The sequence below is a fragment of the Pieris brassicae genome, chromosome 10 (genome assembly GCF_905147105.1).
Source record: "Pieris brassicae chromosome 10, ilPieBrab1.1, whole genome shotgun sequence".
NCBI lineage: Eukaryota > Metazoa > Arthropoda > Insecta > Lepidoptera > Pieridae > Pieris > Pieris brassicae.
The window spans coordinates 14063627-14087517 of record NC_059674.1 but is presented as its reverse complement, the minus strand read 5'-3'; the positions used below and the strand labels follow the sequence as shown (position 1 = coordinate 14087517).

At 32.7% G+C, this 23891-nt stretch overlaps 1 protein-coding gene across 6 annotated transcripts in view; it reads right to left on the bottom strand.

Annotated features, from left to right (window-relative positions):
• The window catches only part of LOC123714889 (protein pangolin, isoforms A/H/I/S), a 112783-nt gene that overhangs the window by 42866 nt on the left and 46026 nt on the right, over positions 1-23891 (bottom strand). For 4 of the 6 annotated variants that reach the window (XR_006754369.1, XM_045669527.1, XM_045669523.1 and 1 more), the window contains exons 4-5: positions 19290-19390; positions 1242-1253 (exon numbers count right to left, since the gene is read on the bottom strand). Coding sequence is in view for 5 of the 6 variants with exons in the window: in XM_045669527.1 (XP_045525483.1) it covers positions 1242-1253; positions 19290-19390 (113 nt within the window). In the remaining variant the exon portion in view is untranslated. The remainder of the gene's footprint in view (positions 1-1241; positions 1254-19289; positions 19391-23891) is intronic. The other 2 variants (XM_045669528.1, XM_045669525.1) reach the window with 1 other exon arrangement.

Genomic DNA, 23891 nt, shown 5'->3' with positions numbered 1-23891 from the left:
TAATATTTTATCAGATTAATAGGTAAACAATATTTAGTAAACTTTAATATGACCTTAAAATAAACAATATTTTTAATATATACCATCTTGGAAAGACAAATAGTTTGTATATATCTCTATTTTTTCCGATTGGTCTCGGGCCAGTTAACCGACATCAAACAATGGAATCATTAGCTGTGAATAAAATATTACTTATTGTTTGTTCATTGTTCCCTCCCGCGCTTTTGGTAGCACGATGATAACCTTTTTTATAGCTGTGTACCGCGACTCTGCCTGAATTTTGTCTATGAAAAAATAAGTAGTAATACTTTGCTGGTAACATTTTGACGTTCAGACATATGGACAGACAATTGATCCACAAGGCACTGTCGAACGATTTCTATATTTTGAAACACAGCGGTTAATAACTGTGACAGTGTCCTCATAACAAATTTATATGTATGGCCAAATCTATTTGTGTGTTGAAGTCCAGTTTATAATAATATCCGAATCTAAGAGACAAGTTGTTTTATTACAGAGTCTAATGCCACCGTAATACAGTTAACGTGATTAAAAGTTTGAAAATTTAAACAACATTAAATATTCATAAAGCGAATGTACGCCTTTGACCAAAGCCAATGTTTTTCAAACTATCAATAAAGTGACATACAAAAGAACAATTAAAAACAGTTCTAACGCTTGCTCTTAGCGCGATGCGAGGTTGGAATGAGCCGCGTTTTAATTAAACCTCACCGGAAGGCGCAACGCCATCTTGCGGCCGCGTTTGACAAATTGGTACGCCAGAGTGACGCGCAATTTTCCCGCTCTTTTCCCGACCATTGTTCGCTTTCCCCCGACAAAATGAAAAGTCGTGCTCCTATTTATTTATTTCTTTTTTTCGGTTGTTATTTTGTTCATTTCTCACTATCGAGTTTTGTTCGAATTTGACAGTAGCATTACATCTGTCATGGGTCGTTTTAAATAAAGCTTTATTCTCGATTGTTCTATATTCTCTTAACAATGCTTTTGCAATTTCTTTGTAATACTTTATTCTTCGCTGAAATAAAGCTATTTGGATTTTTTCCAAACAATACCATTTAAAGAAGAATCGTTTTTATGAATATGAAATCAACTTAATTGATTTTATATACTCTCTATTATGAAAAATATGTGTCTTTAAATTTATTTCCTACAAATACTTTCGACATAATTAATTATCTCGTTATTATAAATATAACCTTTACCTATAAATTTGCACTTACACCAAAACATACCTGTAACAAGAAAATATATTCATTAATACACATTAAAATGTAAAGTAATATACTTAAGTAGCTTCCAAATTCAATTTGTTAAAATGTATATATATATATAAATGAATCCATATTTGCCTTGGTATGGTCACGGCATCACGCGTGAACGGCTGGACCGATTTCGCTAATTATTTTTTTGTTGTGTTTGTTATTGTCAGGAGAAGGTTCTTATGTAAGAAAAAAATAAGAAAATTTTATGGAAATAATAAAATTTAAGAATACCCACCATGTTAAGTAATCAATAATAGTAATTCGCTAATTGTTTGTGGCATTAATCTTGACAATCCATATTTTTCACATGGACAGTTATATGTCGCCCGTTCCTATGTTGGAATAGGAAACTATTTTTATACGCGCCAGATAAACAAACAAAGAATTTTGTATATCATAAAGCATTTTTAGTTAATCATACCAATTTGAAATCTAAATTCATAGTTAAGACAGGACAACGTCAGTCAAGTCCACTAGTTGAATATAATTTACACCCTTCTGTTCGATTTTCAAATCTTTCAAAAGTAAAACACTGTAATTCTTGGTGCAAATAAAAGCATAATCGCGAATCAATTTACTCCGAACTTAATCAGTAAATATAATTTTATACCGTGGGCGTGGTTGCTACCGACTTAATATGGCCGCCAGTGAAGTGCTGTCATGATCTACGATCTGACAGGCGAAGTTTTTATGTTACTTATTATTAGTGAGAGCATGGTTGTCTGTGGTAGAAATTTTCTTACTTCACTTGACTTGAATAGTTTATTCTATTACATAGGTCAATATTATGTATGTAATATATTTAACGCAAATAAGGCTTATCCTAATCTTTTTTTAAACTTATATACTATTAACAACTTACCCTTGGTTTTGGGTGTTCGCTAGTAGAGTCCAATAAATTAAAAAAAATCATTTTCTGACATCGATTTATAAACATATTTTGAGGTTAGCAACATATTAAATACAGATAAATAAAATATACAAACATCACTTTTATAATAAAATGTACACAATACCCCTTATATAAATAAAAATAAAAATAATTGAGATAATTAAAATCGTTAAAAAATGTTTTTGTAACATTCATAGAAAGCCTTGCAAGATAAAATTCACGGTATGATTCCAAATATACAGCCTCTGTTAAATCAATGCTTTCCGATCTTCACCTAGATTCAAAAGCACAGTTTATACACTTACCTAGATCGTACTCACCCAAATCTTCCGTCAAGACACTGAATTTTTCATGCGTCGCAAAGGCTTTTAAGATTGCAGGTGCATACGAAATGGGCGGGAAGTGCTTTGAGGTTTCGGCGAATTATCAAGTCTTTTAATGCTTTTCTTAAACATTGTATGTAGTACTTATAGGTTTTCAGTTTTATCATTGCTGTATTTGTTATTGAAATAAAGTTATGCGTAAATGTATTTAAAATATATTCCTCACATACGTGTTATTTTGAATGTAGGAAATATTTTGAGGTTTGCAAACTTTAAGTACTGTTGGCCTAGTGGCTTCAGCGCCTCTCAAATAAGGTCGTCGTTCACATCTCACATCGCTAGTAGTGAAAGAAAACATCGTGAGAAAACTAGCTGGCTTAGATAGAAAAAAATTACGATATGTAACCAGGCAGTTTACCTACTTGACTATTAGAAAATATGATACACAAATACTATGTTTGACCAATGAGATTTTTTTAATCTGGAAAATTTGACTTATATTATACAAAATTATCTCTAAACAAAACATCAGACGTAACCACATTTATGGCAGATTTGAAATGCCACAAACATTAATAGCTTCATACAAAAGAAAATTAATTTAAACGAATATTAAAATGTCCTAGGTGCTAGACTAAAGAACAAAGTCACACTTAATTTAAATAACTTGCAATTTCCGCTGTAACTGCATGTCTTATGAATTTTTATATTTCATTAGCAGCAGTTAAACTTAACTGTGCAGATTAACTGAACAATTTTTGTTTTAATTATTAATGTTTGTATTAATATAAAAATTTTATTAAAAAAAAGGTCTAAGATTTCTGTATTTGTTTCGTGATCAATTGTTCTTTTGTAGTCAAGTAGGTAATGCCTTCTGTGCCTGACACGCGCCGCTGTTTTTTCAGGCTAAGAAATTTTCGCAATGTTTTCCTTTACTCCTGCCAATTGTTAAATGCGCTATTAGAAATAAAAGTCTATTGGTGCACAGACTGTATTGGAACTTATGACCTTACTTGAGAGGCCTTCAAGCCACTACGCCAACACTACTAAAACTCTTAATTAATTTTTTAAATTAAAACAAATGCTTGTGACGCTACATCCTCTTTAGGCATGGGCCTCTGTATCCATATCTGTCTCGTGATCTTTTGTCAATCTAATAGGCAAGTAGGTGATCAACCTCCTGTGCCTGATAATATATAATTAAAAAAGCAAATAAAAAATATTTCTTCCTATCAAATTAACAGACGAATACATCAAAACTACTCAATTATAGTATTTTTTTGAGTTTAATTGTATGGATATTCAACTTTTTAAAAGTCAAATAAAATTGTATAAACGTAAAAAATATTGTCATAGTCTTTTGCCTGGAAATAAATAGTATGTACTTAAATAAAACTAGTTTAATGTATATAAACGCAAACTTATTACATTACCTTATTAACATAACGTATTTCATTCACATGAGTACTGTGCGATTTAAATATAGATTTAAAAGGCTATCAATACGATATTGTAAAATTCGAAATTACGTGTTGAAATTTGATATATTATTTAAAGTTGTCTGTATGCAATAGTGTCGGCTTCCGGAAACACGACCATATTCCACGAACGGATGTGTCTATTATCTATGTTCTTTTTGTGGCTAAGCGTTTTAAGAAATGCTAATACGTTTATCTAGCGACAATCAGCAAACTTTTGACGCGCTTGATTGGCATTTTTTTTTGTCTACCTTACCTTTTCGGCAACCTACTTGTTGTTGCTGTGTTATGAAATAGTTTCTGCATGATTTACAAAAAAAAAAATATTATTTACAAAACATTTTATTATGCCAAGAATAACTGAAGAAGCTAATACAAGGATGAAATTTTAATCAAAAACAGCGGAACCCACGACCCTTAATTAAATGCAATGCGCACACGCTCGTCGCACCCGTCCGCTACACGCTATACAAGCTTAATCACCCGGCCTCGCACTCGTTACTCTAAGCTCATAAAGGTAATCCTTTTTAAATAAGTTGCTGAAATTGAAGATTCTTTTGATGATTTTGACATGCAATTAAAATTATTTTTATTAGCCTTACTTAATATTCTTAGTACTATGGAACTGTTTCGTTTTTAACTAAGCTGACGTTTACAATATATTTTAATTAATACCTATATGTGTATTTTTATTTATTATTCATGATGTTTAATATATAGAAATGTATAATTTCTATATATTTAACAAAAAAAATTCGTCTAAGACTAAAGTTAAAGGGAGTCTAAAGTTAATCAAATGTAAATCTATTATCAAGAGTAAAAAATTTCTTGAAACCGAGGCTTAATATTCGTATATTTTTTTTTATGCTAAATAATTGAATGTAAATTGCAAATAGCTCTATTAATACCTGAAGACGCGTGCGAACAACAATAATTCATATTTTAATAACCCCCCAATAGTGAACAAGACATCAAAAAGGGCAATTGTGCAACAGACATGAATTTTATTAAGCGTTACATTATTAGGGCGGTCGAGGGGTTATGATATTTAAATATGAATTAATATGTTACCATTACCACTGGATTGGCACTTGTCGCGTAGCAGGTTTTTATTGGTTATTTCCTTGCGTAATAATTTGAATTTCGAACATTATCGTTGCGCTTTTTAATATCGAGGTAAAAAGTAATTATGCGGTTAAGCAGTCATTATGTATTCTTCTGATTTGAATATAAAAATCCATATTCAAAAAACGAATATTGAAACCGGAAGTGGATTTTAAATTCATATAAAGAACACCGCTACTTATATGTGCCAATCTAGCATCATTTGGTACAGCAAATCGAATTGCGTTTCATCCAACAGATGGCCCATGGCCCATCGGAGCGATGACAAATTCGCGATATTACATGCGGATTAATGTCCGTGCACTTTTTAGGGTTAAATTGTCTTTTCGGGATCACCCTTGCGGCTATTTTAGCAGCCATTCTAATTTGAACTTTCTTCTTTGAGATTAAAGTCGAATTAGCTACGAACGAGCTTTGCATTGTCTTGTCAACGCAAAGGGTGATTTCCCCAGGCTAGATCTGAGCGATAGTTATCATAATCTCTCTATTGACATGATGTGATGACACATGTCGTGCAGTCGTGTCCTCAATGTTCCTAATGTCACGATTAAAAAATGGATGGGAAGGATCCGAACGGACAGTTCACAATGTTTGTTTATGAAGATTCGTATTTGCGTTGTTCTGTTTGTATATCCGTGTATTTGTCTAGATTGTTTAGTTCGAAAAATAAATTATTCTTTATTTAAACTTAGATGACATATTAGTACAGGCTCTATCTAACTGCGATTAAAGTTCTATTTTTAAAATGATAAAAGCCTATTTGTCTATGATTACTCTTAGACAAGTTCAACACACTGGCCTCTGACATCTCGTCAACGGAGCTAAAAGAATTTCGGATTTAAACTTGTCACTTAATATTAGCTTCGTATTAAGTGCTACAGAGAATGTTATTTTGTGTACCTTTTTTATAATTTAGCATAACGGTAGGTAGAGCAGTAGCAGACCTACAGCATGCGACTCTCATCTCTGAGGTCGTAGGTTCGATGTCCACCAGTGCATAAATGGATTTTCTGTCTAAGTGCGCATCGAAAAATCGCTCGTACGGTTAAGGCAAAGAACGATAGAAAACTGCCAAGTCTCAAATCGAAAAATCGATGACATGTGTCACAGAGAAGGCTACATACTTGTTCATGAAATAAAAATGATCAACGAAACTTATATGAGAGCAAGACTTCGCCACTGGATTATTAATATGGGTAATACATTAACAAAAAGATCGCCTGGATGAGGTTTCTTTTTAAAAACCCTCACGCGTTGCTCTCGCTTCACTTAGTAACTGCTAAATAAAGCCTAATCATGCAACATAGCAGTGAACCTCGGCCCAATCTGTCCGTGATTGCCCAAGATATCGAACAATGAACGCGAGGGCGTAATTCGAAATTAATACAGGCCTGCAATTACAACGTCGAAAATACGACAAAATGCAGAATCATAGAAAATTACAGGATCCCAAACAAATGGTACAAAAGGCCCCCTCATGTCGGCGAAATACTTTATGCACTAATGGGGACAATTTTTTAATATGGGGTGAACAGCAAAGCTTTTAAACAATTAGAATTCATTGCAGTGCACAACTATATGAAAATCGGTAAAGATGAAGTTAAAATTATTACGTCTCGTGTATATTTTATTTTGAATAAGTTTCGATATGTATCTTTGAAATTTGGAAAGCTTACGTAAGCTAAAATATCTGTATACAACATATATTTCGTTTTTGTAGTTAACTAAATAATCACTTTCCAGTTTTGTAATAATAAAACAATAAACATACACTCGTAAGACGTCGGTGTAAAGCAATTTACATTTTAAAGTAGCTTATAAAAACTTCGTCATTTTAATTCCATTTTCTCAATATACTCTTGTTCAGTGAATTCTCTAATTGGCAGTTCAAAGTACGCACTACATATTAGTATGGGTTTAGGATCAAACAATCTACATTTCGTATTTTCTAAATAGAAGAAAAGCTATTACAGGTAATAGTAGCCACTTCACGAATAAATATTTGTACGCAAATCAAGAAAGCTATCAAGAGCCAACACTAGAAGCTCACTTAAGCCCCCAAACGTTACATGCGAAATATGCGAAATAATCATACGCAAAAAACCCTAGCGACAAATGAACATCGAGGCTCGAGAGGTCATTAAAACGGGACTCGATCTAAAAATGAGGGGGAGTCCAATAGGGGGGAACTTTTGAGAACCCAGTAATTGGACCAGGGAGGGTCTCAAATCGCATTTGAAACTGCGGAGGCGGAAAGGCGGCTGAGGCGACTATAATTAACAACAAATATGGGTGAATCGATTTTTACAAAATCCACCCATTAGGTTATTCCGTGAGCAATTACGCAAACAATATAGCTTTAAATATTAACGTGAAACCGCGTTTTGTGGGAAAAGTTCGCTTGTTTACCAACTGCAATGCCGTTGTTTTCTTTGCCGGCTGTTTTTCTATTTTCTTTCGTAATTGAGTATTTGTTGGGTCGGTAAATGCGGCAATTTTAAAATTGACTCGTAATGCTATACTCAAAGCAAATAAACGTCGTAATTTTGTTTGACACACAACATTTAAATTTGCTAAACAATTACAGTTTGACATCGAGTTTGAATTGGAAAAGAAATTGTTAGTCGTCAATTCGTGTAAATTTTATTTGCTTAGAGACAGTATTGTCGCGAATATGGTGTAATTGAGAATCGACGTACACACAAGCTTGTTTTTAGTAGAATTAAATAAAAATAAAAATAACAAACGTGTATGTAGTGATTGACATTTATTTTTATTTAGTTTTTATATAACGCATTCTATAGATTTTATATAACCAATATTTCAACAAATGCATGGTTAGATTTCATTGAATACTCACATTAAAATATTCATCTGAATCTCATACACCCGTAAGCCTATAAAAAACTCATCATGTTAAAGTGTATTATCGAGACCACACATGGTAGTTATATCACAAAATCTCGTCACATTATGTTAATAGCTAAGATATGACAAAATAGAATCTAATCCTCTTTGTCCCAGGAATGGACACATTAGGCACGTCCACTGGGACTGCCTTTGATTTTCGATACGTGGAAATTAATATGGACTACGATATAAAATATATTCTCTACAGTACAAAGCAAAGGCGCTTGCGACATCTATATATTTTAAACTACATATCTATATTTATAGATAGCGTGATTTAAAAACTTTTAAGGTTTCTATATGTTCAGGTTTCTGTTTCGTGATCAATAATTTTTCGTGCCGTCGACTATTTGCATCTGTCATTATGTTTTCTCTCGCCGTATGAGCGAGAATAAATGTCAAAGAGACAGAAAGTCCATTGGTGCACAGCCGGGGATCAAACCTCAGGGATGAAAGCCTCACGCTAACAGGGTAATACTGCTCTAGAGTGATTTAAGTGGAAGATATATGAATAAAATTGTACACTGTAAAGCACAAAATGACAGTTTAATAATAAAAGTCACGCATACAAATGAAATACTTAGTACTATTAGTACATTTGGAGGCTGTGAAGAGTATATATATAACTTAATAATATAATACAGATGCTCCTGAAATTAATGAGTTTAATGAATAGGCTTTAAAATAATATAGTATTTATTAAAATAATTGAAATTGATTCATAAAGCAACGGCAATTTATTAAAACTAAGTACAATTGTTTTCTAGTTTTATAAGTTAACTTTTGCTATTATCAAAACGCTATTAATAGTAAATGATAATGCCCGTAGTGGTAAAATACTTAAACCTCCTTACGAGTATTAAATCTCAAAATCGTGTTCCTAAGTGATGACAGTATAATATCGTATCCCAAACTAATAATTACCATTTATAAAATCAACATCATAACGAGCCAAAAAATCATAACAAAAACTAATTGTGGGTTCACGCAAGCGATTCACGTGTCAAATAACTTGTTACTGACCCTAGCAAATAAATTCATAATCCCGCTGATAATAGATTTAAATAGCATGAAATATACTCATTTTTTGTTCGCAAACAGCGGGGCACAATCGCCGATTACCACAATGCATATGAGCGGTTATAATGGTCATAATTCGGTGTTTTTCGAAGGGTTATATGTGGGGTAAGTTGGTAAATTGGATTTAATATTTTGTGTGAAATTGAACGCTCGTTTAAGGGTTATTAAGGGGTTAATCTGAAGTTGTTATCTGTTACAATTTGTTTTTATAAGTTAAGAATTGAATTGTTCAAACCTTTATCTATAGATTGGATAATCGCAACATAATACGTGTTATATTAACGTTTTCTTTCATAAAAGGATTCGTCTAGGAAAAAGATCTATAGTTCTCTACAACAGGTTCGAGGGTGATTACGTACTACTGTTATGTTACTTGTTTGTATTAGCTTTCGTATTCTGTAGTTTATACTATACCTTATGTGTTTTGTTGTAAACAAATGAATGTACGTTGAAAGTGAATCGATAAAAACGAAATAAAACTTATTTTTCATATCTTAGGAATATTATAAATGGTTTAAAGCAGAAATTATGAAAGTTAATTTATGTTTTTTACTGATACTGTTTCAAAGGATATTAAATTTAAAGTTTAATCTTCTAAAAATATTCTTAATTACCAATGCGAGGACGAAAAGGAACGAAAAATCATCAGCCTGAATTCGGCGATTTCAATATAATCGAAAAAAATACAAAACTATTAATTCATTCAGTTAATTAAGGGTAATCGCAACAGATTTACATTCAGCTAACTAACAAAATAAGTTCTCTCAAAAATTTAAGCGGAAAAGTCTTAGGCTAGGAACAAAAAGGGGGCTTGAAAAGCGAAAAAGCTAGAAAGAAAACAAAACGCTCACACACAATAGTCGGAATGAAGTAAGCCTGAGTAGCTGTACGTATGCAGTGCCTTTAAATGTTAGGGTTGCCACTCTCGAGATATTAATTGGGTTGTGGGGGTTTCAACAATACAAATTACATCCATCGAGTGAAGGAAGCCGATTTCGAATGTCGTTGTTTAGCGAGATAAGATTTGTAGAGTATTTTCAATTCTGTTATGCTTAAAAATACTTTTTTGGGTGACCTCAGACACTTAATTCTAGAGTTGACTTACCCCCTTAAACTCCCGTATATAACAATTCGTTATCTTATAAATCAGTAACTTCTACCTAATATTACTGCAATAACAAATCTATTTATATTAGGGAACTTCTAACGCAAGTTATTAGTTCTGTCAAATTGAGTTTTCTATGTGATGAATAGTCATTGAAGTATGAGATTTAACTCTTTGAAAACAAATGTTTCCATTAATAGAACTTTTATCCATTTGTAAGTACACATATGCTATAATTGGCTAAAACTGAAATGTTAGACAGCCCTATTTGGGAGAGGTAACTGGGGCATATGGAGGGAGGCGGGTTGAAATAGGACGTTCTAGGCAATTACCATGCGAGGATAGACTCGTATCTCCCAGGTCTTATACAAAATGGTAAATGGTGCACTTCGCAAGTTTCAGCTTTAATATATTATTATTCAATGTTTTGTTGGTGTGAATGTTCATTATTTTAATTAACTGTAGTGTTCGATTTTCAAATTGGATTTCGGTGAGCTTCGTTTAAACCTTCATTCTTTCGTGTAGTTTCCCAACATTTACTTGAAACTGGCATAAAGTAAAAACTATTGCCATAATATTTATAAAAAAATCATTCATAAACGTCAGTCGTATTAGTTACGCTTTAAATCAGTGTTTCTAAAATGTACTATATATAATTTTTAATATTACAAATTGAATTGTTAACTAAAGAAACTTGGGAGATTTTAGGAAGCTATTACTAGGAAGTAACGAACGAAACAAATAACAATGTAAAGCACATTCCAATTCAAAATAATTTTAATACATTTTTGAATAAGCCCCTTAGCAATGACATTGCCCCCTTGTGGGGCGTGGTCCCAACGTTGGGAAACACTTTAAATTCTTTAGCGCTTTTTGTTTTGGCTGTAATAAGTTAAGTAAAACAGTTTTAACACACAGTGTCAAATGTGATTTAAAGTTAAGTAAAACAATATTAACACACAGTGTCAAAAGTGAATAAAACATTGAATCTGTGTACTGACTATAAAAAAACCAGTGCCGTTACAACCTTTTTGGGACTGAGTAAATTTCTGTATTTGTTTCATGATCGTTTATCAAAAATAGGCAAGTAGAAAGTAAGCCTCCTGTGCCTGATACACGCCGTTGACTTTTTGAGTCTAAGGCAAGCCGGTTTCCGCGTGTTTTTCCTAACGTTCGAGCGGCGAAAGGGCTGGGTTTTTTTCATCTTAGTTACATCAAAATTATTATTATTTAGGTGAACACGTTAGCAGTGTAAACATGTGTGTGAATGTGTGAATTGGAAATTATCCATAGATGAGTAATCTGATTTTAAATTTTAAATAGCTTAAAAGAATATCAAACGTGTTCTCAATTATCTAAAGTATGAATATAAAATGTATTATATTTTTTTGTAACTAAATGTTAAGTAATACCGCCTATAGATACAGATTGTCAGAAGGCTCGCAAGTGCGTTGCCGACCTGTCAAAAATTGGTACGGTTCCTTTAAGGAGTCAAAAAATGAATGTTTTGTGTTTCTTGATGTATTTTTTTATTCATATTTTGCCTGCGTTTATTCTGTCATAGGCCATAGACCATCGAACACATTTTTTTTTTAATTCGTAATTCCTGAGATAGCTCGATAACTTTTTTTCTGAGATTTTAATAATTTTAAGTGATAACATATAATTGTAATTTGTCTTGATATTTTTGAAATAACATTAGTTTTTAGTATTACATAGATGTCGTCGTAAACACCCACAAGTACTCAGATATGCACTTCATCTAGTTAAGGGTGGCAAAAGTAATACTTTTAAAAGCATTCCCTTTATCCAGGCTCTCATTGTTGGCGCCGACGTATCTTGGGGGATATTGATATATTCCATATTTTTGCTATGGGGGAAATCATAAGATATCTAAATAAAGAGACGACTAACGATAAACTTTAGTATATGTAGCTTTAAAAATAGCGCAGCGTAAACAATCCTATATAAAACAAAAACCTGCAGTGTTAGTCTATTAGATAAAACTACTAATATTATTTAGAACCCAGAAACAAAAAAAATGTCAGGCACATTAGACTGACACAGTCAATTTTCTCTGATCTACAAAGAGAAATAATCACCGAAAAAGATGCAGACATCAAAGGTCAAATGTCGTGATAAGAGTTGTAGCGCCACTGGATTGTGTGGCATATTATTAATTGGTTAAATTACATTAAAAAATATATATATTATAGTAATATTATTTGAAATTTCCAAAGGAAATTTAATTAGTATTGTAGATGTGTGGTGTCGGAGACTTAAAAGCTCGCACGCGCAGACCCAAAAACAGACAAATTATTCATGTAATCACTTCCGAATCATATTGAGTCGAATTGTTAACTTAAATATGACTCAGAGATATTTATTAATGATTAAAATACTAAATCAAATCAAGATGGGATTATAATTCTTTCAATTTTATATAAATTCTCAAGTAATAGTCACCTTCAGCCACGAAAGTTACATCTTTCCAAAATCCTAACAAAGTTATTAAGAACAAACTAAAGCATTATTATAGTACGTATCAGACAAAGACAGAGAATGCTGGCTAGCTTCCGGCGAAGGCTGCTCAAAAGCCTTGAATTTTGACAGGTTGAAAAATTAATAGGTGCCGCATAATTATATTTTTCGGAATGAGACAAGATTTCTGGGAAACCGTGGTCAAGGATTCAAGTTAATTAGTTCTGTAATGTACCATAAAATCTAGAAATAATTCCTGGCCGAACACATGATGTTATAGTAAACCAACTGAGCATTTTGCAACTTAAAATACGCAGTGAGCAAACAAGCTACTAAATGAAAGAAGCGAGTGCATCTCAAAAAGCGCTCGCAAAGCACACATCAACAGAATAAAGAAAACTCTGCGGATTTACACTTAAACCGGAAAAATCTGTGATTACACTCCCTCCGAACGACGCGGGAATAAAAAGAAATCTCCTAAAACGTCATTACGGACATAACTCCACTGTCCCCAGAATACATCTCCCATACAAAATACTTTAAGCGGAAACCCCATACGCATCATGACTCGACAATAGACGAAACCAGTATCTCCAGTAATAAAAAGCACCGAGCGCTCACATTAAAATCTTATCCCTTTCTTAAATAAAAAATTCACGAAAAAATAAGAGTGGATACCTCCCCTCTATTATTCAGAACACCCCATCTCCCCCGCTCCGTATGAACGTTGAACGCGTGTGAAGAAAATTCAAAGAAAATCTAACTTTAGTACTACGATGTAAAGATACTATTGCCGTGTCGAGGCCGATAAGGGATCGATCGAAACTCGTTTCTATATCCGCTAAATACAGTTCAAAATCGTGTGTAATAGAATGGGTATTTTGCAGGGAAATAGCGGCTTTGGTCGTTAGATATTTAAAATGAGATGCAGTGCTGGGGTGGGGTGGAAATCCGAATTACCGGGGCGTATGTAATGATTTTCCCGGACGGAATTATGCCCCGGTATCGGAGACGAATTCGAGACTGGAAATTGAATGTTCTTTTTAAGTCGGAAACGAGGGTTACCAATGGATCGATAGAAATGTTTCTGGTCGAAATAACTAATGCTATTGTGAAGAGCTTCGAGTTTTTAATTGAAGATTTTATGTACTCTCGGGATTATTCTATTGGTTTCATCTTATATTTTGCTATCGCGACGTGATATACCCCTTATCATACGCCTGAACACAATTAAAACTTAATTTAAAAATGAAATGAAGTATGAACCTCTATTCTAAATATGAAGTCTAGCGGATAAATTACATTATCGGAATTGTGTAGACATTTTCTTTATAGTTTGCCTGAGTTTAAGTTAATCATAGATAATAGGTTCTAAGGGGAGATTTGGCACTGGAAGGCTCGTCTGGGTCATCAAACTCTTTAGATAACGAACCCCGAGCCACGACAGTACGTGGCCGTGATGCGTCGTGGTGATATGTATAATTGGGAGAGCGATAGCTTGGGAGACATGCCCTTTGGCCTTTTTAATGGCTGTTCCGGGTTACAAGAAACTTCCTTTTATTGTGGTTATGATGAGTGTGACAAGTGTAATAATCCCATTTTTTTAAAACGTACTTGCATGAAACCGGTTTTGTATTATAGAATTTCAAACTTGAATCTACTTTCTAGCGCATTTTCCTTTTAGGTACGTTTCATAATCATTTGTAGGTGTACGATTTATTAAATTTTCCATCATTTGGTTTCGTTGATTAAGTTATACAGTAGTTTATTATGTAGTTCTTCGTATCAGGCATAAACCGATAAGTCTACTTATAAAAATATATATCGCCCTAAGGATCGAATATCTTTCTGTTTAACTATAACATTTCATGTTTAAGAGATTTCATATTATGTTTTTTGAAGCATTGTGTAGGAAGAAATACTATATTCTCTAATTCGTGATTTTTCTTATCAGTGATCTTGGCATGACTCTTAAGAGGATCCCAACTGCGTTTCATACATTTCGTGTATATTTTTTTCTACCTGTATATTTTTAGAGACTATATCGGTAATCATTGCATAGTTGTGTTTGGTACAAAAGTATATTATAAATAATATACATGTGACCAACTTATGTTCAACCTTCACACAAATTTTTGCATTTATTCTTCTTTTAATTAAAATATATTAATAGGACTATATTTTATTGTGTTCACTAGTATTTATAAATTTACATTACTGGATTGATTTAAAGAATTCGTATTTTGAGTAACATGTATTGTTTAAATATTCAAAAAATTGATGTCTAGGTTCTGTGCTATATTTAAGTAATCACAACAATTAAATTACAAAAAAATATACTTTTAAAAGTCGTTTTAAGTCTCTGAGATTTCGATAATAGCCATATACAACAATTTTATTTCATAATTATCCGAGACAGATTCGTCCGAAAAATCACTTTACTTCGATCTCAGTCCATGCATGAAAAGTCTTTAACCATTGAGCCACGGAGCCGGTGCGTCAGAGACATAATGGATAGTGTATGAGCAAAGGAAATGTGTGAATCTATGTCAACTCCTGCGCAGTAGACAGATAAACGTACTTATAATTACACCGGACGACGCTAAATATATCTCGAGTACGTGATAAGATTCTATAAGGGTTTTATTGGGCGATAAAATACAATTAAATTATTAATAATTGTTATCGACAATTATATGGAAAATTACTATAGTATTTGAAGAGTGCTCGTGCAAAGTTCAAACAATATAGTATTTTTTTAATATATATAGACCACGTATTTTTATATGATACGGTTTCATTCATATGGTTTCATCTCCAAGTTCCCCGCTATTAGAAACGCTAAAGAAATGTTTTTGTGTGTAAAACCGAAAGAGGAAAAAAACGAAAAATGTTTAAACCAACCTATACGTATATTTTCCAAGTTTTTGGCTGAAATCTTTTTGAAATCTTTTATACGAGTTTTACTAAGACATAAGTGTGCATGAAGGCAGGAATTAAATTAAAGTAAGATTACGTATTTTAGGTATTTTTAAAATCTTTGTTACATATTCATATAGCAATCAAGACTTGGTTGATCTAACCCGCGGCCTTTCATACAAACAGTGGGGAGTGTTTGCCGACGCATACAAATTATAGGGGACGCTGGGCCAGACTGATCATTTTCATCTACGTAGGGGACTCATTTTCACTTTCAAATATAATAGTGTAATAATTTTAAATATCAGAAAATATTTTATGTATAAAATAATTGTCTTTGATTTACGTGAGTAGTACTATTGAATGCAACTTCTTTCACACGTATTTTTTAAAGTTCTTTTTTATGTTCTATATTTGAATTCAATTTTGCCTTTTTCATTTTACTGTACTTATGTATTCTGTATAGTTTTATTAAGGACCATAAATAAATAATCGCATTTAGTAAGTCGATGTTTTAGTGCTTCACAGATGTCTTAGTCGGCTCTCTCGCTGTCCATATGATAAACTAAGATAATCGCTAAGACCTAATTAAGGTATTTAAAACGAAGTGTTTGAAAATGAGTTCGGACGACTCTGGAAAAATATATATTGTATACATGATACGAATACATTAAACCCGGGCGAGTTTCTTAGCTGTTTTTCGGCTGTTCTTATGAGGCCATGACTCGTTCTTGCACACAAAGAGTTGGTTTCGATCATAGAAGTCCGTTTATATTATAATACATATATACTATCGCGATACAAATTTTTAACTTATTTGAAGTCTAGGAAAGTTCGAATTTTATTTTTACAATTTATAATTATGTCACGTAGTTCAGTTGATAAAATTCTCTAAATCACGAAAGTGCAAATTTCTAAATCTTAGGGTGTCTTGTAGCAACCGAAAGTCGGAGATCAGTGTTTACATAACAGAGAAATCTTTATGTTCTACATTAGTACTTAAAATGTAGTTTATGAATCAAAAATTAACAATACAACTCAAATGCAGCTAAAAACTGACGATTACGAATGTTGCTATACTTTCAGCGAAATCACTTTTATTGTATACAATTCCGTTTTATTGTTAACATATCCAAAATTAAAACCACCCAAGTTGATACAAAGTGAAAATGCGGTCAAATTTCTATACGAAATAAAACTAGATGTAATCCGTCGAAGCAAGCGACCCCGAAATTGCTGCCAGCATTCACCCAGACAAAAGCTCTAAACACCCCGATGGCAAAAAGAAAATTTCCATCCCCTCCTTCATTTAAATTTCCCGCCCAGAGCGGGGCGGCGACATGGGGGTGGCTTCTGCACAAAAGAGACGAAGCTTAACTTACATAGAAAAGAATGAGACGACCGTATGTCCACCTGTTGCGTTATAAGTTTCATATTTTCCCGTTATCTTTTTTCTTTTCTTGCGTAAAAGGATTTGAATGGCGCGCCGCGTGCATGCGTACTACGCTTAGGTATCGAATGGTATTGATGCACGTTCGAACTGACAGGTTCTAAATTCAAATTTGATTCTATGCTTTCAGAATCCTTTTATGTTTTATTTGAAGATGGAAATAGAACGATTGGCATTTTCAAACATTTATTAATTGTGATGTTTTTATTGTAACGCCATCTATTTTTAAACAACGTAAACCGTTAAATTTTTTAACAAATTAAACGTAGTTAATTTCACGTTATGACTACTTTTTCTTTGGTCGTATGTTACAGATTATATTATAAAATTAGATTGCTATAAAATAGTAACGTAGTATACAAAACCCACTCGAATATTCGTGAGATTTATTTAAAGCAGTGAAATAAAATAAATTGTACGTTTGTGATTATTTTTAGCGCAACAGATAGTCATAATCGTTTCTTGAAACATACGTTCAGGATGAAGACAGAAATAAAAATTGTTTGTGTTACTGTTTCCGGTGGGTCGCGGGTTCGACGCCGTTGCACGTGCTGTGGTTATTACGAAGAAATAAAATTACTATTTAGATTCCTTGTTTATTTACAAATACAATGCATACCTTTAGTTTTTATATTTATATAAATAAGAAATGACAACGTTTTCATTTCTTTTCAAATTATATTCTAACTGATAACTTTTTTGACTTTTTGGATATTTGGAAAATTTAAACAAATACTACTTATCGACTTGTTATTTCTCATCTACGGTGAATATTTTCATAGAACAGGTGGAAAAGCAGGAGCAGCAGGAGGATCTGATGTTAAGTGCTACAGCCGAGACGCACATATTCAGAAGGGTCGCATGTTAGGTGCCGGCCTTTTAAGTCGCTTTCAAAATAGTGATTGGCTAACTGGTTTTACAAACAAAATAAACAAATGATTATTTATTTATTGGATTTTCAGCATACGTACATTCTACGTTAAATAAATAGTTCCTACTTATGCTATAAGTACAAATATATATAAATATAAATCAAAACTAAAATTTATATAATATACGCGCAATCAATCATCAGTCAGTCTTGTATCGTTCAATCCTTTTTGTTTACAAGCCAAACCTATATTGGCAAGATACTTTTGGATAAGCATTTTTGAATTTATCGTAACGATAAAATGGGATACGATTTCTTCTAGACGATTCTAGACGTTTCCGATTTCTTGTAAATACATTTAAAGTCTCATGTCTTTAATGTTTATAATTAAATTTTTAAACTGCATTACAATAAAATATTGAACATAATTAAATTAAAGGGCAACTGGCGGCCTTATCGCTTTCGAGCGATCTCTTCCAGGTAACCACTAACATCATCCAGACGCTTAAACTTATCGAGCAAGAACAGACATTCCTTTTTCTTTCCAGTTCGTGATTACCTCCAGGTCCTCAACATCTTTACCTCAAAATGTTTACTTTATTCTGCAGGTAGATATATAGTAACAGCCTTTTGTTTGTATTACTAAAACTACTATATTTCATGCTAAAGTATACGTCTCGTAAGTTGGTGATTTTAAATTCATTACTAATATCGTCTACAGTATCATTAAGCTTGTCGTAAAATCTATGAAAAAAAAATCGTAGTCGATAAAGTCTCAACGATAAAATGTAAACCTTACAATTGAATGATGAGATAAGATAGCAAGAATCACAAGTTACATGATTTAATGTCGTGTTTTTATATCATATTAATAGACATGTTGACAGGTATAATCCAGAAAATAAAATGGCATTATCGAATATTTGCCATATCTATCGAAAACTTATTTCAAGAAAACATTCAAACGTCTTAAAAACAATTTCTTCTATATTTGACTAGTAATTTAGTTGTCTCAGTGGGACGTGGAAGTGAACGTCAATAAAATACTTTTGTGAATCAAATTTCTAAATCGATATCAAAAAGGGAGATGTTTCTCAATTCTTCGATGATCGATTGATCGATTTGGAAATTCCTATTTTTGTGGCTGGTGATCAGAATTGTAAGGTTTCATTTGGTTTCCAGCATAGCGCTTGGCTAATCCAAACGTCAGAAGGTTTTGACGGCCTAATTATTTAATAATGAACATTATTAATTAGCTTATTGGAGCACTCTTAAAAGCCCTAGCTGCCATGGTTTCGGAAATACGTCGAGCTGGTTAATTACATACATGCAGGAATAATACAATTGTATTATATAGTTTAATCAGACATACCATGGATACAGGCAAGGGATGCGCTCCTCCGTTGGGGTAGGGGTATGGTGCCATGAGATATCCCATGTTGAATCCTGCTGCTGGGTGAGGCTCGAATTTACCTGCAAATAAAATATTATGAGCTTGATAATAATAAATTCCAAAATATATATCGGTAAGTTGCCGCTTGACTTGAAGAAGTGATTCTCGGCGATATGATTGTTAAGTAGTTCTTTACCTATAAAATCTACTTCATCCTCAAAACCCTTTTAACCTAACGCATATAATATGAAGTGCAAGCACTACCTAGGAACATCGTATATCAATGACACTCAAAGCCTAAAAGCTTCTTAGATTGATATGACCCCACTGGGGGATGCTATCTAGGATAAGACACGTCTGCTAACATCTTGTTTCTATATCTTACGCACGGCCATAGATCATAGAAGCATGCTAGTTATAAACATATTTACATAATTACTTCAACTGATAACAACATCAATGTCCCTTATATTGGAATAGTAAAGCTATGTTTATATATTATATATACATTCGTATGACTTCGTTTGTTTTAAAATTATTATATTATTTATTGACTTAAAATCAATTAATATCTTAGGTTACGAATTAACCTTTGTTTAAATATAGAATAAATATACATATATTGGAATAGTTGTCTTATCTACCAACCATTTCAAATTGTATATAACCAGGGGTTTGTATTAGATACTAAGAATAAACGTTGATAAAATTAAAATAAATTTATTTTTCTGGACTAGATACCTATTTAACCGTCTGTAAAAAACCGTATTTGTAGACAGTTTTTGGTGCATTGTGACTTCCGAGTATTATTATATATTTATTATTATAGTAAAACAATTTCTGTTAAAACACCAATTTATCATATATACATTAGATATTTTTAGTTAAATAATGTGTCAGGGATGTGGAATCTAACAAAGTGTTTTATCTATTTTTGTCTGCGGTTTCTCTGATGCGGGTCCATAAGTTTAACTTTTATTTTTTATTAGAGAAATACGAAATATTATATTTACATAGCAGTAGATATTTTATATACATAACGGAGTCTATGGCATTTAACCAGGTTAAAAACATTAAGATTTGCTTAACTATACGCATGACGCGATTTAATATTATTTCCAGGATATTTCTGTAGAAATGGAAAGCAAAAGAACCATCCGATTTAAATATGGAATCACGTTTTGCGGGAATTTAAAGATATTCCGCATGTCGTTCGGGAAATATATAATTGTTTTTCGTATTGGTTTATAATGCAGTCGCGAGAAACAGTGAAGCAGAGTTATCTTTAAAATTAGCTACTTTTAATTTGTAGAGCATAATACGTTGCGTATTAAAAATGTACTACAAGTACAATCGTGGAGATAATTATGCCCGGAGTCATTTTGTTGTGTAATTGCGCGACTGTACATAGTACTGACATATTTTATGTTAGATGCTCTGGGAAATGGAGCGTTATTTTTCATGAAATTTATGTCAAGTTTTCTATTCGTCTCAGTTTTAAGGCTACTAAGAAAAACTTTACGTGCTATATTCGTGATTTAACCTGACTATATAAGCATCAAATAATTAAGTTTTTAATAGATTTGTCCGATGGAACAAAAACATCAGCAGATTTTAGTTATAAAATTACCAATTAACCTAAGATCTTCTAAATTCTATATTTATCTTATTATTCTATTCTATAATTTATATTCTGAATCAAGTGTAATTAAATTTAAGTATGTGATAAAGTCACGTGTGAATATGTTGTATGTCTTTTAGTAAACTACAGTCAAAATCTATTATAACAACATCGAAAGCACTACTCATATTTGGCCGTAAAAACCGATAGTCGTAACAGCCGATGACGTTGTTATTAGGTAACTTATATATAGAATTCAGCCGGGACCTTTGATTTTGGTCAATATAATCGGTACGTTGTTCTTATCGATGTCGTCGTAAACGGTTTTGTCTGTATTTATACATCATATGATAAATTCTTAACACACTTTGCTTAGATTTTTTAGAACAAACGCCGGAGGATCGTCTAATTTTAAGTGATATTGCGGCCCATAAATACACTCATAGCTAGAGGGCTGGAGAGTGTTGCCGGTCTTGTTAGAATTAACTTTTCTTTAAAGACCCTAAGTCCAATTGCTTCGGAAATACTGATGTATTTCCATATTTGGGCAGCTGGTTGCACATAGTGATAAAACTGTCTTAAAACGCCCAGTTGTGGAACGACTGGAATACTTCAGTGATGAAACTTTTTTAATAATTCAACCTATTATGAATTTAAAAAAAAGACTATACCATAGCATTAATAGAACAAAAAAGACTAGAATTCCGACGCATCCAGTAGCCAAGCATAGACAAACTAAAAAGCTGTGTACACACGTATTCACACGATGTTTGTTTAGGTTAGACCTACCGCCGATACTGAGAAACACCCTTGACCATACCCACAATTTGTATGAAATTTAAAATCACTTCCTATGGTCGTTTAGTGGTTTAAATTATACGTTTACTTGGCGATGAGCAATCTACAAATTAAATAAAACTTTTTTAACGGATTCTTCGCTAACCACGGCTCTTGTGAAGCAATAGTCCAGTTAAATAAGCCACATACCACAGCCACTATTTGAAATCAGCTACACACCGAGGAAACCAATTTGACCTCGGAATTGAGAGTGTCTAAGGGCGGGCGGTATCACTTTATATCAGATGAGCCTCATGGCATGTTTCATCATGTTTGGCTGTTCTGTATAAAAAAATAATTGAGCGATGAGGTCAAAAGTAATGGAAGAGATTTTTTGGGAGCAAATACATGATTTTGTACTGTATTGTTATTGTATATATTGTGTAAAGTTTAAACAAGTTTTAACCGAAAACAAATTCACGCTATTAAAGTTATTTGATTTCGAAACTAACTTTTTCTTTTGAATTATACATATTTTAATAAAAAGTGACGATAACAAAGATTTGGGGATTGGTATTTTTAACAGGGGGCAAACGGGCAGGAGGCTCACCTGATGTTAAGTGATACCTCCGCTCATGGACACTCTCAATGCTGGCATTCGCAAAGCACTCGCGAGCCCTTTAGAGAGCTCGCGAGTGCGTTGCGTTGCCGGCCTATCAATTATGCGACCGTTTCCCGTTTTAATAGAAGATATTTAAAATAATATCCTGTTTTTTATCATGCAGATAAGATAAAAGAAAAAACAATATAAGTACAACAAAAGTATCAGGATATCAGAAACTATCAAGATGTCAAATACCTGAGACCGGACATAGGGCAATCCCGAGATAGTTTAGGGTCATATCTGACGCCCCAATATTTATTTTAGATAGGTGTTTATTAAATTTACTGACAAAGGTATTTTGCTAGGTTTAATGCGATAAGATAACATTGGGACGGATAAAAGTGACATAATATCGAAGAAAGAAAGCCTTATTTAAAACCTTTAGCAAACGTAAATTGTCGACTTCTCAGTTACCTAGTTAAGGGTTCAGTGAAGGCGCAAATTGCGTCACACCTTCACACGATTCCTGGCAAAAATTGTTAGCAAAAATGCAACATAGTAGACTTCTACCGTGCTAGTAAGAAATACTTTAGGTACGATAGTGGCAATATTTCCTGATTTTTAGACCTTACCTTAAAGAACGAAACGTAAGTTAATTTATGGTAACAATTTTTATGTCTATGGATCGTTTAAAAAAATAATATTTTCTCAGTAAACTTATTGAAGCGATGTTCGCTCTAACAAATAATGATTTTCAGATAAGCACGGCTACTGGGCAGCTTTCTACCTTCTGTAAACAGGTTTCATTGTTTTTCGCAGCAACAAGTATGCGGTGACCACACATTATGACAAGAAAGTGCTTATGAAGTAGTGAGATATGATAGGTATAGTGTCGTTCGTTTATAATTTTCCAACCAAGTAATTCGTTTTTGGTTTTGGCATGTTGGATTCCTCTCTATGGTTTCCTATACTAAATTACAAACAAATATTTACATAATCCCGTAGCGCTACAACCCTATATTAAATGAATTTCTTTCACTTTTGTATTTTTGGACTTGAGACATGCTGGTTTCCAATATACTACACAGTACAAGCGAGTGTTAGACGCGCTCATAGACAGTCCTTTAATGCAATTCCGAGGATCCCGAGAAACCCACTCTTGTCCATACATAATTAAATAATTATAAAATATATACGAAAAGTCTAGATTATTGTATACGTAAAATAAAACGACGAGCCTATATTAAATCATATAAACAGTTTATTTTGATATAACAATTCGTAAATTCCATTTAAGCATTGTTAAATTAAGACACTACAAATTAAATCATCTATAAATTATCTCAGGATATTAATTGACTAATTTAAGTCATAATTCTGAGTACGGCGTTTATTTTCAAATCCTTTTAACTTCTATAATACAGAAACCATATTATAGATAAGCATAAGATTGCATCTTAATAAAGAATTTTATAAAAGCTTATCTCTACAAAGGTGACATATAAAGTCAAGTTAGCGCCACAGACAATTTCCTCTCATTATTGGGAGATAATTGAATTATTTGTCAAAATGTGTAGGA